At 31.5% G+C, this 18,035-nt stretch overlaps 1 protein-coding gene across 2 annotated transcripts in view; it reads right to left on the bottom strand.

Moving 5' to 3' along the window:
* LOC118195571 (cation-independent mannose-6-phosphate receptor-like) overlaps positions 1-18,035 on the bottom strand; it is a 109,142-nt gene that overhangs the window by 21,388 nt on the left and 69,719 nt on the right. For both annotated transcript variants that reach the window (XM_035366902.2, XM_035366903.2), the window contains exons 9-11: positions 15,194-15,398; positions 10,912-10,995; positions 6,740-6,927 (exon numbers count right to left, since the gene is read on the bottom strand). In XM_035366902.2, coding sequence (XP_035222793.2) covers positions 6,740-6,927; positions 10,912-10,995; positions 15,194-15,398 — 477 coding nt within the window. The remainder of the gene's footprint in view (positions 1-6,739; positions 6,928-10,911; positions 10,996-15,193; positions 15,399-18,035) is intronic.

The raw sequence follows: 18,035 nt of genomic DNA on the forward strand, positions 1-18,035 counted from the left end.
ACAATTTTATCCTACGTTTGGGTTTCTTAAATGTTATTCATATTTTAGTCAAATATTTTATTTTTGAACTCGTAAGAATCAAATATCATAAGATTAAAAAGTTTTAAATTAAAAAAAAATACAAATACTAAATTTTACCCAAATCAGGCATTATACTTTATTCTTGCTCTTTTTCTTTAGGCATTCCGCAAGTATATTAAAAAGCATCCAACTTTTCGAAATATCTTGATATTTCTGACAATCATTTTAAATAAAGTTATCGCCTTCCATTTCATAAAGGCACATAAACGGCCGAGCGGTAAAGTCTCTGAACACTGGTAGTTCACTCCGGGGTTCGAATCCCGGTAAACGGGCTGGTTGCATGGGCGTTTTCGTGGATTTTCTCATGTGTATCGTGTATGCCAACTGGTTTCCCTTAGAAAGTTCTTCACAAAGGCATCCTTCTTTTTAGGCAGATAGCCCTGCTTTGACGTAACTTAATAATCCAATTCAATCCATTTCATCAAAATTTGGTCAGAGCCTTTATCAGTCTTTAGAGGCTAAACACTTTGAAGGTATGAGATGAAAAGAAAGACTGGTTTCATCAAGAGGTTTTGGTTTATTTAATTAGGGCAAAGCACACTAAAGCTATCTGCCTAAGGGGAGGGATGCCTTCGTGGAGGACTTTCTAAGGGAAACTGGCTTGCATAAACGTTACACATGGGGAAAACCATGAAAACGCCCATGCAGCCAGCCCGTTCGCAGGGTTCGAACCTCGGACCGAACTACCAGCGTTCAGCGACTTTACCGCTCGGTCGCTGTTTCACCAGGAGGAAAAAAAAAAACCTCTTTAGGTTACATCCACATACATCACAGGATAAACTCCTGAATCTTCAAATAATTCGAATGAGAAAACCATGGGATTCTCCATTTATGATACGATATGATGTTCTATAACGTAATTTAAATTTATACAACAATATAGTTTAAAACCAGTCGCTCTTCACTTTAATCTGCAATGATATCGTTTTTATCTTTTCTGTTAACACAAACTCAATTGATGGTATTTGCTGGTGTACACGTCCAAGTGTTTTCTCTTTGAGCACCTAAATTCTTTAAATTATACTGAAAGTATATTCAAAAGCGTCCAACTTTTTGAAACATCTTGGTATGTCTGACAGACGAATTTCCCAGCAAATTTTTGCTTACTTTTCTCCCTAATTTTCTTCTTTCCATCTACAGTTATTTTCAGTGCTCACACAAGAAAATTTAGATTTTTCGATTGCTAGACTCCTATAAATTTTGCATTCTTCTCAATTTTTTAAAATATGAATTACATGAATTGCTTTTCAGCCGAAGACAGCTTTTCATTTTCTAGACATTTTAACTATAAATAAAGTTTAAAGTGAAGTCCAAAGGATAAATATTTTAATTAAAAGATTTTTGCTAAATGACAAAGACATAAAACAGTCCAGCAGGGTTTATTCTGTACCACCTAGTGACCCAATTCTTATATCGGCTGAAACAATCTAAATCATATTAAAGATCATGTTTTTTTATACAATCTATAACACGAGAAAAAAATTAAGAGGATTAATATAAAAGATTATATTTATATATATTTTTTTAAAGCTGGGACATGAACCAAACTGTCAAACTTTTAAATTTACATGGTGGTTATAATTAAAATTCCAATTTGAAATGGTCATAAAAGGAAAACTACCGGACCAAATGTTATCAAACTTGGGAATCGTGTAAAGGAGGTTATGAGAATTTATTTTCCGCGGGGAAAAAAAAAAAAAAAAAAAAGAGTTCAAAAATTCACCACCAGGGCGAAATTGGCGCTGTATACAATATTGTTAAGTGAAATAAGACATGAAAACATCTGTTTAAAATGTGTTTAATAGTTTCCGAAACGTGTTACAAAGCATGCTCAATGTAGCGTCCAGCATTTTTCGAAAGCAAGTTAAATCCTGTTACTGCATTCTCAACAGCAGCTCTTAGCATATCAGGAGGAATGTTATGGACATGTCAGTGTATCACATTTTTCATTTCTGCCAAAGTGTTTAGATTATCACCATAAACAGTGCTTTTGAGATAACCCCATAGCCAAAAGGTCTGGTGGGAAGAGGGGAAGTGTTGGCCTATAAGACGTTCATTCGTGAAATGTTGCCTAAGTAACTGTGCGACACACGTGAGGTTAGGCCCAGCTCTGCGTAAAAATCGTAGTATCTAAAATGCCACGTTACTGCAGTTCATGTATCACGAAACATTTTAACATTGACTCTAAGTGAGCTGCAATCAAAGTGGTCCAGCTGTCGACTGCTCTTCAGAGAAAAATGGTTCAATTATAAAACTAGCTGTCATTCAACACTAAACGGTGTGGAATGACTGCTATGCAATCGAATACAGTAGGAGAATGCAATGGAACTAGGTAGATAGCATGAGGGACTTCTTTCGCCCAAATCGATTAAAAGCGTTTTGAATCAGTGTCTTCATGTTTTAGGGCCGAATTCAGGGTTCAAAAATTAAAAATTAGCGATCTGTCAGAAAACGATTTCCAGATTGTACGCACTTGTGCGAGTGATTTGCGATCTCACATTTTCTAATCGCTAATTCGTGGTTTTCACGGACGAATTTCTCACTTACACGGATGGCGCACTCGACGTTTATCGAATTTAACGCCTTTAAATGATATATTGCTTAATTCAAAGTTTCTTAAGGAAACATATTAAATTCAAACATATTAAATTCGTGTAACAAAAGGTTAATTTAGATTCCGACCCATATTTCATTTAACAATATTGTATACAGCGCCATTTTGCCCTGGTGGTGAGGTTTCGAACTTCCATTTTTCGCGGAAAATAAATTCCCATGACCTCCTTTACACGATTACCAAATTTGATAACATTTGATCCAGTAGTTTTCCTTTTATGACAGTTTCAATGTGGAACTTTAATTATAACTACTGTGTTTATTATAAAATTTTAATTTGAAGCTATGCGTTATATGTACACCATGCGTAAATTTTTCGCTTTTATCGAAAAATAAAGAATCGAAGCAAATATACTTAGGGTAATGGACCAAAACTGAAAAAATTTCCCCTCCCTCCGAAAATCAAATATTGAAACTTCGACCTTGAATTTATTGGGTTATCGAAATATTTAATTTGACTTATCTTCTAAGTCCTAGTTTCGACAACAATTCCGTCAAAAATTCCGAATTACTTAAGCTGAAGTAAAAGATTTAGTATATGTTCACTGTATGTTAATAATGTAATCAGATTGTAATAAAAATAGATTATAGAATTTGCGCTGATGCAACTTTTTGTCTGACTGCACAACATGTAATGGAAGAGAAGGCTTGTAGAGATCTGTTTTTGACATGCCTCTAAAATTAGATGTCACACTCCTTTTGTCTCTTCAATGTCAAAAAAATTTCCTTTGAGAGGCAACTTTAGTTTTTGGGAAAGAAAAAAAAAAATCACAAGAAGACAAATTTGAACAACATGCAGGACGATCGAGTACACATACTTATTTTCGGAACACAAGCGGTTCTCCGACTGGTTATTGAATAATAAAAAAATGCATTGTCATGCAATGCAAAACATTTGGAATACGTTTTCTGACTGAATAACGTAAGATTAAAAGTCATCTGCTTAATTCAGAGCCATTTACAAGTCAACTACACGGCAATTGCAGAATCGTTTTGATCCTGAGCTTGTAAGACAAACCTAATATCACTGGATTTAAACACTTCTTTAATCTTGCGAGAACATACCTTCTTTAGCTCATATTCCAAGAATATTAAGTGAATACAATTATTGCAAAAGAAATTGAATATTCATTTGCACTACGGCTTGGTAGTTAACTAACGAGTTAACAAAACTGAAATTCTGCTTTTTGCGTCTAAGAATACAACAATATTTTTTAAATATTTACAAATAAAATATTAAATTGGAGATTCACTTTGGAGCCTCATCAGTTGCCTAGCATTTGAAGATTGTTAAATACTAATTGTTTGTTGCGATGTCTAACCCAGGCTGCATGGTTGGTTTCCATAGTTTTCTATGTTATCCTTACAAAGGTTCTCTATGAAAGCATCTTAATCAAATAGCTCCCATGTTGTTTCTATGTTCAAATAACCAACTAACTTAGTTTAAGGCGCAATTTCCAAGTAAAGTTACTAGCAAAACTCGAATACTCATTAAAAATCATGTAGCTTGCCAATCGAGAGTAACATGAAAGATACCGCGCCAATAATTGAATTGCTGTTACGGTACGCTGTTTCTAAACTTAGATGGTCATTCCTTAATTAAATAGCCCACTAGCGGCCGAGTGGTAAAGACGCTGAACACTGGTAGTTCGGTCTGAGGTTCGAATCCCGCTAACGGGCTGGCTGCATGGGCATTTTCATGGATTTCCCCATGTGTAACGTGCATACCAGCCAGTTTCCCTTAGAAAGTCCTCCACGAAAGCATCTCTCCCTTTAGGCAGATAGCCCTCGTGTGCTTTGCCATAATTAAATAAGCCATCCAATCCAATTCAATCCTTAATTAAATATAATTGATTTGTAACTTCTACTAGAGTTGACAGTAAAAATTGAAGTGTAAATAAATAATATCGTGTGCAATCTTGATTAATATAAAATTTAAAATATTTGCATTCAGACAGTAAGTTTTTTGAAATATTTGCAGTTACTTTATAAGGATTTATTAATAAACATAATAATTACTTATTATACTACTGATGATCAGGATTCAGTTCTTGACAATTACATTCTAAATTAGAATTTTAAGGATTGTCCACAGAACCTGCTGACTTATCCAGCCATTAAGTAGCTGCAGATCATTTCTACATAACCATTGAACTTCCATTAATTCAGTCTCTAGAGGGTTGTATGTTTATATCATAATTTGACTTTTATAAAATGATTATTCTAAATCTTATATTTCTATAAAAATACACTGTGATTTAAAAATATGGATGATAGTATCAGCCGCTCTTTCAGCCACTTCATAAGCAACAGTTTGTTTAGAAATAAATTATGCAGTTAATGTCATAAAATATTTTCATAAAATTCAAATAAACATCAAATGAAAATTCTCAGTTTTAGACAATTCGAATTAAGCGAAGTTAAAGTAAAGTAGCAGACGATAAAAGGCCGAAGGTGAAAATTTACTCTTACAAAAATTTACTCTTACTTTTTTTAAAAAAAGGAAGAAAGAGAGAAATTTAAAAAAATAGTTAAAAATTTGAATAATATCATCTATAATTTAAAAAAAAAATAACTTTTCATATAGTATTAATAAATATTTATTATGCATCTTTGAGAGAAACAATATCATATTATTAATTCTCTGTAAAATTTTACTTGAAATTTAAGGTTAAAAATAGCTGTGGCAATTCACTGTAACAAAAATCCATAAACCACATTTGGCGTTATTATCGCTCAAAAAAAAGATGCCAAATTTCAAAACGCGAAAATATGTAAATTCGTGTATATCTTAGAAAATTTTGAATAAAAAAGTCTAATTTTTTGCAGATATGCTTAAAAATACACCTACTTTAAGATGATGATAAAAATTTTATAGGTTATAATTCAAAATTTTTTTCGAAAAATTTATAAAAATTATTTAAAAATAGAAATTTTAAAAATAAAACACAAAAAATGGGTAAATTTTATTTGGAATGAACCTAAGTTTTGAAATGTGAAAGGAAAAATCAAAAAAATTTAATAAAAAAAGAGATATTAATAAATATTTGCCAAATTCAATTAACATTGAGGAGCTAAAATTTTGAGAGCTAATATTTTAAAAACTACTCGTACGATTTTTACAAAACTTGGTATTCTGGCATAATTTGAGTCGTAGAATCGAAATATGTAAAAAAATTGGTATGTTATTTCAGAAAAAGTCCGATTTTGTGTCAAAATACCTATGTTAGAATAGTGCTATATATAAATCTAATATATATCCTAAGTCGTGCTTTCGAGACATGAAAAACGCTGTTTGAATTTTGTCAATCGGCACAGTAGAACGGGAGATATAGCACTGTCCCCCTTTTTTTTTTTTTTTTTTTTTTTTTTGAGCAGTGTACATAACATCTTAATGAAAATCGAAGTTTATTAAAAAAAAAAAAAAAAAAAAGAGAGAGACTAAAATAAGTAATTTTAGAAATTTAGCTAATAAATGCCGTTTAAATACAGGTCTTCATGAACAAGATCCAAAAAGCCATGTCACTCAGTTAATTAACAAGGCAGTAGGAATTAAATGTCAAAATTCAAAAAGCTGCACAAAATCACTTGTACTCAGTAACTTCAGCAATTTAACCACTAATGGGCAAACATAAAGAGGGAATTTAGGTATATTTATGGGGGAAATCTAAATGTTAAAACCTTATTTACTTGCTACTAAAGTAAAGCATTTCAAAAAGTTCAATTTAAGTAAGTGACAGTAGCTATTTTTTTTTCATCATTGTGAAACATTAACCCCTTCACAATGGCATGTTGCTGAATTAAAAACCCTCCGCAGATGTGCGTGTCATATATGCCTCAGTCCCAAATGTCATTAGCAGGCGGGTGATAAACTGGTGCACTGCACACTGCAACACACCGTCTCTAAGATGAGTTGCGCTAAGCGGCATGCTGTCTCATAAGATTAGCTGATGATGCATATACAATATACCCCGTCCAGAAGGAGTTAATAAAGAACAAAATATGTTACATAAACTTAGATATATGAAAAAATTTTAAAAAATACCTCTCACAACAAAAGTTCTAGAGTCAATGCTACCAATATCTCGCATGAAATCTGTATGCGGTTTAGTCTGACAAACAGCAGCCTTAGAACAAGGGTTTTCAGCATCTGATGAATCCTGAGATGTACCATTCAAATTTATTTTGTATACATACTGATCAGAGACCGAGGATCCATTCACAATGAAAGTACTAAAAAAATCATGAATTATATAAATATTAAAGTAATAAATATATTAAATAAATTATAATATAACAGTATATCAGTAAGCAGTACATGTCAAAATAAAATTTTGTTATTAAAAAAAATTTAAATGAAGATTATAAACAGAAAAATTTACTACAAATAAATATCAGAAGAGTGAAAGCTACACATACACAGTGGGACCCATAAGTAATAAGACACTTTTTAGAGGGGGGACACAAAGGGTGAAAAGAAACAGGAAAAAAAAATCACAGTGCTCAAAGCACAATATTATCACATTATATATATTTATATATTTTTGGTGCGACTGATTATAACCATAAAAGGAGGTGAACAACTACATGTTATAGCAGACCTATACAGTGAAACCTCTTTGCAACAATATTTTAGAGACCAAATAAATATACTGTTGTAGAGAGGCATATTGTTATATCCAGGGCCCACATATTTTGAGCATTTAATAAGAGTTTTTTTATTATTATTATTATTATTAGTTTAAGGTGCATAACATACTACTTTTAAGTCTATATTTAGAAGAAATTAATTTGTAAAATACTAACAATAGTGGTTTAAATACTAAAAAAATAAATAAATAAGATAAATTCAGAAAATAAGCACAGAAATATTCACATACCTGAAAACACTTTTTATTGAAAATAATCCAATATTTTTGTTTGTTTATTGATTTTTTTAACTGTTAAGTTCACCAATACTGTATGCATTGAGTCTAGTGCACGAAAATGTTCTTCATTTGTCGACGGAAGGCTTGAAAAAAATGTCGGTAGAGAATTCACAGACTGAAGAGCTTCCTGAGATGACAATAAGGACTGCGATGGACCTGTATTATCATCATCATCATCTTCAACATTGTTTCCTATCTCATCAGTAATTTCAGAGAGAATATCTTCATCAGTAACTCCTGCGAAAACCATAAGATCATCATCTGCTGTTAAATAGTCTTCTATACTAATTCCAAACTTTTTACCGCTTGTTTCCTCAAGTTGGGATACGGATTTTTTGATGTGCAAAACACATTCTTGATCATCTGAGAGATCATTGTCTATGGAATTTTCATCATTATCAGATTTCTTATCTTCCATAACACAAAGACCAGCCTTTTTCCAGCAATTCCGAATGGTTTTTTTCTGTTACTTCCCGTCAACTTCCAGCAATATTGTCACACGCTTCCTTGACATTTACAGCTTTGAAAGGGTCTTCTACTTTATTTTCAAAGTTTACAAGTATGGAGTCCACCAACCGTTTTCTGTAATATCCTTTGAAGCACTTAATTATGCCCATATCATGAGGCTGTAAAATTGAAGTGCAATTGGCAGGGAAAAAAGCGATTTCGATATTTTGTAGCTTTGGAAATGACGTGTGAGCACCACAGTTATCTATCAACAAAACAATTTTTTTCTTTCTCTTCTTCATTTCATTGTCTAACTTCTGTAACCATTTGGAAAAAAATTTAGACGTCATCCAAGCCTTCTTATTTGCTTTATACTCCACGGGAAGACTTTTCACATTCTTAAAGCACCTTGGCTTCAATGATTTACCAATGACGAGAGGCTGTATTCTATGCGTTCCTGTGCTATTTGTACACAGAACAGTCAGTCTCTGCTTTGATTTCTTCCCTCCATAACACTTTTCACCCTTGAATGCCAATGTTCGATCGGGTAGGAGTTGGAAAAACAGCCCAGCTTCATCTGCATTATAAATGTCTTCTGGAGCATACTTTTCTAAGATTTCTTTCATCTTGTTTTGCTGCCACTCATTTGCATCGTTTATCGGGGCTGAATTTTTCTCTCCGTGAACTTCTTGGAAAGTTATTCCATGACGATCTCGAAAACGCATTAACCAACCATTGCTAGCTTTGAAAGTTTCGTTCCCTAGCACTGCTGCAAATTTCCGTGCTTTTGCATATAATAAAGATCCATTTATTGGGACATTTGTTGCTCTCATCTCTTGAAACCATTTTAAAACAGCAGCATCAACGTTTTCATTTGTCGCAACTTTCAGTCGTTTTCGCTCTGGGTTAATTTCATTTGAAGTTACAGCATCTTCGATTTGCTTTCTCTTCTTTAGGAACGTTGCAACTGTAGATTGCGATAATCCATGTTTCTTAGCCGCATCAATCTGCTTCATTCCCTCATCAATATCATTGATAATGTTCAGTTTATCTCGAAAAGATCGTTGCTTTAGTTCAGTTTATCTCGAAAAGAAAAGTTTAAACCAAATGTTTCGCGTAGAACTCAAAATCGTTAAAGACTATAAAACAACATTTGAACTCACTTTTCAGTATGTCACTTAACAATACCCCGCCTCCATCTCCCCCTGTTCCTGTAACAAAGGGCACTTGTTCTGTGACAAGGTGACCAGACAGGTCTAGATGTCCTTAAACCTTATCAGAATTCCAAAGCTTACTGGGAAATGAGACTAGGCATACATTTACACTTCACCCCCCTTACCCACTCCAATTCCCAAAAGGGTGGTCTTCATCTGTTTTGAAATCTGAACAATAGCTATTTATTCAGGGATAAGTTGAATATCCACAATGAGTCTTAATAGACGGAAAAAATAACAAAAGAAAACGAAAAAAAAAAAGCATTTGAAAATGAAAATATTATTATAAAGGGAGAAAATAATACTGAAATTTAGATTGAAAAAATCATTTTACAGAGGTTTATTGTTCTAGAGAATATCGCAATATTGAGGGGAGATTAACATTAGTTTATATGCAAAATCACCGGGACCACAAAACATTATTGTAGTAGAGGGAGTTGTTGTATCGGGTATCGTTGTAGCGAGAGTTTACTGTATACAAAATTTCAATGTTCTGAGGCTATTCGTTTTTTAATTATGCAAAATACGTACGTACAGACATCAAGAAAAAAATCTCTTCTGAACTAATTTTACAATCCATTTTGCAAAAAAGTCCTTTTTTTTGCAAAAAACTCCTTTCATTATTCTGCCTTTACATACAGATGTCATTCAAAACATCCTTAAATTGCATTTGATAGCGGTCAAAATGGATATTTTCATTGAAATATCATACCTGAAATTTTTCACTATTACAATACTTAACAAAACATAGGTGATCCTTCTTTTCCAATTGATTAAATGGTCAGATTTTTTTGGGGGAAGGGGGACTATGCACATGAAGGATCAACACATGCCCATTTGTCCCAAACAGATACACTCCCTCAAAAGCTATAGCAGTAACATCAGATACATAATTAATATTTAAAAATTTTAAGGAATTCCAATAATACATTCATACACTAGTTTCCTTTTACACAAAACCTCAAACTTAAGCATATGAGATAATGAAAATACTTGAAAGATACAATAAAATATTAAACATATCCCTCTCGTTCTTTCTCTAATCTAGACATGACAAATGCACAATGAAAATTGATTCTGTTTTTCCCATCAAAAACCCTTAAAACTAAGCAAACTGAAGCCCATTTCTGCATTTCAAGATCATAAGCAACTTTCAATTAATTTCAGGAACAGTCAAAATGTTGCAGTTTTACAAATCATGCTTATTTATTTAATTTCCTTCATGCTTCCACGAATATAACTTAAGAGAATATATTATACAGTAGTAAAATTATTCCATCAGAAATTAAAGATAGGTTCATTACTCTAAAAGGAGTATTGCACGACAGTTGTACAACCAAACAAAATAATATACTGTGATCATTATCAAATCTGCTTTATTGTTCTTCTGTAAAACACCACTTCCATACAGCACAAAAAGGTAATTTCCAAAAGTGCTTTTAAAAAAGTTTCAGACATCAAAGATTGCAAAAATATAAAATATAAAAATCGTCACGGATATCATGGATGCAAACTTTCCTGAAAACTTCAAGTAAATTCTTATATGTATAAACTAATAAAATAAGCCATAAAATCTAAAAAATAAATATAAAATTCAAATAGTACAGTACAATATGTAAAGTGCTTACCGATTTAAAATATCTGTAATGTCTAAGGAATAATCGAATCTTGGATCTTTTATAATACCATCCTTCTCCAGCATAACTTTCACACTGTAAAAGTTATAAATTCTTACACATAATTATAATTTACTACCTTCTGTACTTGAAATATTACAGAACACTAAAATTGCTTTACAATTAATGTATCAATTACACATTATTCTCGATATAAAAATTAGAAAATACAACTACAGTAGAATTCCTCCATTCTACACACACTGGGACTAAGGGTTGTGCGAATTACCAAATTTTGAGGATTGCAGATAATGTCCTCCTGAGTTTTGTTTACATTTTTCTCTTTCCCATTTTTACACTATATATGAATTAGTTGCACACAAATAATTAAAACATGCAAATATTATGAATTCTTTAAATTCATAATATTTTTAAAGACTATTAATGTTGCTATTGCTTTTATATTTTACTCTCTTAGAAAGTTCAGGAAATTCATTTACAATCATAACATGGTAACAACTCATGTTTGAGGAGAGGTAAACATATAACTACATTCACTAACTCATAGCAAACTGATTGGTCCCTTCTTTTCTTGGAGTCATCAACCAATTTAGATGATTACTTCGATTATGCTGAGATTGTTTATAATACCACAATCAGAAGTGCAGACAAAAGTCTTTTTTCCCCCCTAACAGGATGCAACCCCCTGTCTGGGCTGCACGTGTGTGTTCCTTCATAAAATATTTCCAGACCATTGGATCAGTAGAGGTGGACCAATTTCATGGCCACCCCATTCTCCAGACATCACACCACTTGACTTGTTTTTTCTGGGGTACCAGAAAACCTGAATTTATGCTGCAGAGATTTGCAGAATCAAAGACTGAAAAATCTATCACCACAAAACAGCTAACGAGATCCGCAAATTCTTAACAACTTCTGCAGGGAGATCAAGAACAAACTTGATTTTCTCTGAGCAACTAATGATGCTCATGTTGATGTGCATTAATATAAATTTCTTTGGAGTGCTAAATAAAATTTAGTCAGACTTTTTTCCCTATCTCTTATTCTGTATTATTCAAAATATATATTTACCCAGTGAATAAATTACGAACACCCTGTATATGAAAAATTGATTATGCAGTGGCCTTGCAGTCAAATTTAGAAGTATTTATGTTTATGAAATGTGAAACCGATTTATTAAATAAAAGAGAAAATGTCAAAATAATTCATGGTTTAGCCAGATTGATTTTTTCCTAGAAAATTATTATACTAAAAAGTTTCTCTTCATATTGAATTTTTTAAAAATCTTCCTGTAAATTTTTATATTGATATTTAAAAGTATTTAAATAGTTTTAATAAATTTGATTCATTTTTATTATTTTATGTTTTATTTAATTTAAACTTTTTATTTCTTTTATGTTTTCATGTTTTATTGCATATTTTTTTAACTGCAACAAACAATTAAGATATGCATATGTATTAATAAATACCCTTTTTAAATTTTAAATATTCTATTTTGTGTTACTGGAAAACCATATGTACTACATTACTATCTAGTGCCATCTTTAAATAAAATAGTTTGTATACTTGATACTTAATGTAAATTTAAAGCAATAAGCTTTGATAACTTCTTCTAATGAAATAACTAGAATATTTTGTGATTGCATTTATCATTGCAATCAAAAGCTAATTAATGCTGTTTATATTTTTATTAATTATTTTATAATTATTTTTTTATAACAGCAACTAATTAACTGCTTGATTATTAATAAATGCATTTTTTAATTATACGCACTTTGAAGTTTTAAATTAGTTTCCTGCACAAGTCAATAATCTTATCCTCACCTGGCAACATGCATATATATTTTATGAATTTCATCATTTTTATGAAATACAATAAACTACCATCTAGTGGCAAATAAAAAGGCTACTTATCAGGCAAATGGCATAGAGCAAGAGCAACATATATCCATCGCAAAAGCAAACTGATACGAAAAAGAAGAAGTAGGTATTCACTTTATAATTGAAAATTATTGAACCATGATAGTGCCATTCAAATTCAAAATGATAGGTAGTGGAATGCAAAAGAAAATGTAATGAAGAGAAAAGGATAAACAATAGGGAAATTTTTTTAATGGTCAATATAAAATTTCCTTCTTTCATTAAAACTAAATGAAACAACATACAGAACTTCATACCCACTAGCAAAACTGCTTTCAAATCATTTTTAATGCTGTAAAATTAAAGCAAAAGTAAATTAGCACATTGTTTAAATTACCCCAATGTAAAGGCTTCAATAAAATGAATCTCTATACGCTATGTTTCCTGTACATACAAGGTTGTTCAATACGTTCATGGAGCGCCTTCTATTCATCAATATTAGACTTAAAATTTCGATGCGATTTTCATATTTGTTCTTTCTTAGGAACACGTCAAAAGTTTCATTTCGATTTGTTAATTTATTCATTGTTTAACCGCCCTTTATATCTAACGTGTTGTGCCTTTTTTCAGGTATGGATAAAATTGAGCAAGGTGCAATTATCAAATTCTTTGTAAAGAAAGGTTTAAAGGCAATGGAAATTCATACCGAAATGGTGAATGTGTTGGGTGAATCTGCTCCTTCAAAAACAATGGTTTGCAAGTGGGCTAGTTTATTTCAAAAGTGGTCGTACCAGCCTTGATAATGATCCGCGAGAGGGACGTCCAAAAACTGCATCAACACCGGAAATCATCGGAAAAATACAAGATATGGTATTGGAAGATCGTCGATTGACTGAAAGAGATTTAACAGAGGCTTTAGGCATTTCATTGGGCACAGTGAGCATTATTTTGAGTGTTAATTTAGGTTTCAAAAAAACTCTGTGCAAAATGGGTGCCGCATTCTCTAACGATGGAGCAAAAACACATTCAGATGCGACTTTGCCAGCAAAAGTTGGAGCGTTTTAAGAAGAATAAAAGCGACTTTATCCGTCGATTTATCACAATGGATGAGACTTGGGTCTACTGTCATGATCCTGGATGAAAACAGGAGGCTAAGGAGTGGTGTTAATGAGTGGTGGACAATTAATTCGGATTATTATTGTAACCTTTTGAATCAATTAGATGAAAAAATTCGCAAAAGAAGACCCGGATTACAGAAAAAGAAAATCATTTTCCACCAAGATAACGCACCTGCGAACACAGCTCAAAAAACCATTGCTAAAATAACTGAATTGACGTACGAATTGTTGCAACATCCAGCCTATTTGCCAGATTTAGCTCAAACCGTCTTCTGGCTCTTCCCATGCCTCAAACAATATCTCCATAGAAAACGATTATCTTCAAACGAAGAGGTAATAGCTGCTGAAAAACCACTACAGTCAAGGGATCCATAAATTAGAAGACCGTTGGAATAAGTATATTGAAGTTGAAGGAAACTACGTTGAAAAATAAAGTCATTTTTACAAATAAAAATTGGTTTCTTCATTTCCGTTCCGCGAACTTATTGAACAACCTGGTATACTGTTAACAATTAGAGAATATCTTAGAACTGAAGTTTTGGATTTATTAAAAAATTTCCGTATCCCTCATATTCCACCACTTTTTCCTGTTCCTCAGTTTTGCATGCCAAGGAAATTACAATAAATGCTTCTGTTAAGAAGCTATTCCTCACTTTCTTAGTGTGAACTGCAGATAAGCCAGACATGATGACACCTAGCAATAAATACATTTAAAGTTTGAACTTAGGATCTGAAAAAGAGGGGATTGATGAATTTTCTATATATATCTATCATATAAATTCAAAATCAACTTTAAAAGACAGTGAAAAGGAAAGATTTATCTAAAACAAAATGTTGCATAATAATGCATGCAGAAAGCCAAACTGTTTCATTAACAAAAGGCATTACTTTGCATGTAGAAAAAGCTAATAACTTCATTAATAAAATGAATTTATTTTTCCCAAACAAAATGTTATTAATACAGTTTCATATATGTACGACAAATACCGCTGATAAATATGTCATTATGTTGAATTTAGGCCCAAGTTTTGTTTGTTTACACCCAAAAAATATGTGCAAATTACAGGCATTTGCCGATCATCAGAATTCTGTACATACATGCTGTCATACTGCTGTTAAGACAACAATGAATTTCATTTACTCTAAAAATTACATATCTTACTTTCAAATGGTTTAAATTCTGATTATGTGGAGCATATGAATCATCATGCAATATTTTGTATTATATGTTTATAGCAATATTTTGTAAATTTTCACATTCATGAACATTGTTATAGAAAAACAAAACTGCTTACGCTAAATCGGCACATGCTAAGCTGGATTCCCAAACAAAATCATAAAAACACTTATCATCAGGTCCTGAAAATATTCTTGGGTGACCTAATTTTGATCCACATCTCATAAAAAGCCTTGTTACAGGTTTCAGTTTTTTATCAGAGTTGACAGTAGAACATGCTCTGCTGTCTCCAGATTCAAATGTAAGCAACAAGTCTGTTGCATCTGCAATTTTAAAGAATATTTAAATAAATAACCATCTATTTTCAGAAAATACACATTTTAATTCATATTATTTTTAACATATAAGATATTAAATAAGAAAACAAATACATTTAAGAAGTAAGACACAACCTTTTTTTGAGAGGGAGATAAATCAACTGCTTTTTCCTCTAAAGATGTGCTTTGAAATAAATAACCTTTTACTTTTTTTTAACTTTCCAGGTTATTATTCATAACTCCATGAAACACTTTAAAAATTTATAATAAAATATAGAACTGACATCAAATTTTCCTTTTTGGGGGGATTGAGGACACAGTTTACAAACATTGAATATGCTCATCTTTACTGATGTGACGGGAATCTATAGGGAGAATTTACTTGAACATACTGAAAAACTCGCTAAATGAAGATGTTGATGATGCATTGCAGATGAAGCTTATATATTTTAGAATGATTTCAATTTTAAAAAAATTTTAAAGAGCAAATGTTTTGGAATAAAAATTCCTGGTAACAGCTTATTATTTAAAAGTAAAAATACTTCCTGCTGTTTTATTCTTCTTGCAAAATGTCACACATAAATAAGCAGTGGATTGAAGTATATGTTATTGCAGTCTCTAAAAAGAAATATCCCTGTTTCATAATTGAAAAACATTTTCAAATGCATGATAGTAATACTTCTAAATGCAAAATAACCAACATTATTAAATGGGAAGGGTAAACGCCGTAATCATTACTTCTACAAGGAAAGAAAGTCCAAATGAATACCCGAAAACGGTATGTACTGTTTCTAATGTTATATTGTTGATAAAAACAGAAAATCTGGCGATTCAGAAATAAATTGCAAAGTCTTTATATCCATTTGTAGCAGCAATAAATAAAACAATAAACCAAAATATACAACTTTAAAAAGCTAAAATATAATGTTCACCAGCTTTTTCAAAGGTACATGTATCAATGCAGAATAATTTGTAGAATTCTGTATAAAAACTATTTAGTAGCATATAAATGGAAATACACTGTCACCATTAAAAAAACCATGGATTTACCTAAATGACTGCAACAAAAAAGTTTGTTATCAAAAATGAAGAGAAAAAATGCATAAACCTGGTTAAATCAATGGAAAAAATTTCAATAAAGGTTTATGATTGCCACAAGATTCTCTTACATTGGAATAAGAAAAGTAGAAACAAATGTTAAAATCAACTCAACATACTATCAAAAGAAACTTTTATATCCAACATTTATGGAAGAAATTGCATTTCTTTTTCTTGATGACTTTCAAAAATAAAAACTTCATCAAGACAAAGTAACAGATCATACTTTGAAAAGTACTACTGCATTTATTGAAGAAATGAAGACTGGTACAAGTATCGCATACATATCTTTTCCATGTATTAATGCAGAGTCCCCTGATAATGACGCGTTGTGCATCTGGTCTCTAAAAAGAGCTCTTTCTAAGTGCAAACCCACCACAACTGTTGGACTTTATGGAAATCAATATACTTGGAAATTTCACAAAAAGCCCTTATATCAATGGAAATAACTTACAGACCAGTGAACGGAGTATCAGATCAAACATTGAAAAAATACTTTTTACATTTTAGACATTAATTAAATGGACCCAAATTTGTTCTTAAAAATGTGTAAACATAATCTGTATTTATATGGTCTATTTCCATACAGGTTCCTATTGGGACTATTTGTGAGGACATCTCAAATCAAGCCTCAAAGGTGGATAAAACACAGACAAGATTATGTCTTCATTCTGGTCTCTGGATTTAATTCAATGCAAATTTCTCTTGCAGGATTTAACTTAATGTAAATGTTTCTTGCAAAAGTTGTTAAAGATATTAATCCAATATGAATTTCTCTTGCAGAAATTTGTCAAGACTATTGCCTTTGTGTTCCCACTATGTAATCAAACTCACAGATCTATACAACCATTTCACTGATGCTGCAGTTCCATTGAACAAATAAACTGACCATAGATAATATCGATTATCATACAGATGTAAGCCATATCAGCAAAGATGGGTATACTGAGAATTTGTAAAATACATCAAACTAGCCAGCTTAACTTTCTTTTAATAATAAAACAGTAATCGGTATAAGTTTCTTAAAAGAATTTTCTTACATTCTTCAGTACTTATAAACAATCCTTTGTTTTAAGTAAAGTTACACATTATTATTTTTAATGTACTGCAAAAAAAAAATTTTAACTGTATATTTAAAAAAATATATGTTGAATAAAAATTCTGAGAACATCACATTAATTATATTAAAAAATACTGAACAACTGCAATGTAAAGTCTGCTATTCAATATTGTTACTTTGCAATATGCAAGACAAGGACTAAGATAACATGTAGATAGTACAAAATTAAAAATTGGCATAATGAAGCATTTATGACCTTAAGGAAAATAAAATTTACTAAAAAAGCTCTTATTTATTAAACACTTCTTTTAATGTAGTTGTAATGACTGCTTCATTCTTTTTTATGTTTCACAGACATAATTTCTTAGACAGTCTGTAACTGCTGTGTAGAGAATTCCAACTGAAGTGTTAATCAAAATCTTTTCATTCTCAAATAACTTTCCAGATTTAAAACCATACGAGAAATTTCGCCAGTCATTGCTGAG

The sequence above is a fragment of the Stegodyphus dumicola genome, chromosome 11 (genome assembly GCF_044657685.1).
Source record: "Stegodyphus dumicola isolate Sdum_Otavi_A_Nest chromosome 11, ASM4465768v1".
NCBI lineage: Eukaryota > Metazoa > Arthropoda > Arachnida > Araneae > Eresidae > Stegodyphus > Stegodyphus dumicola.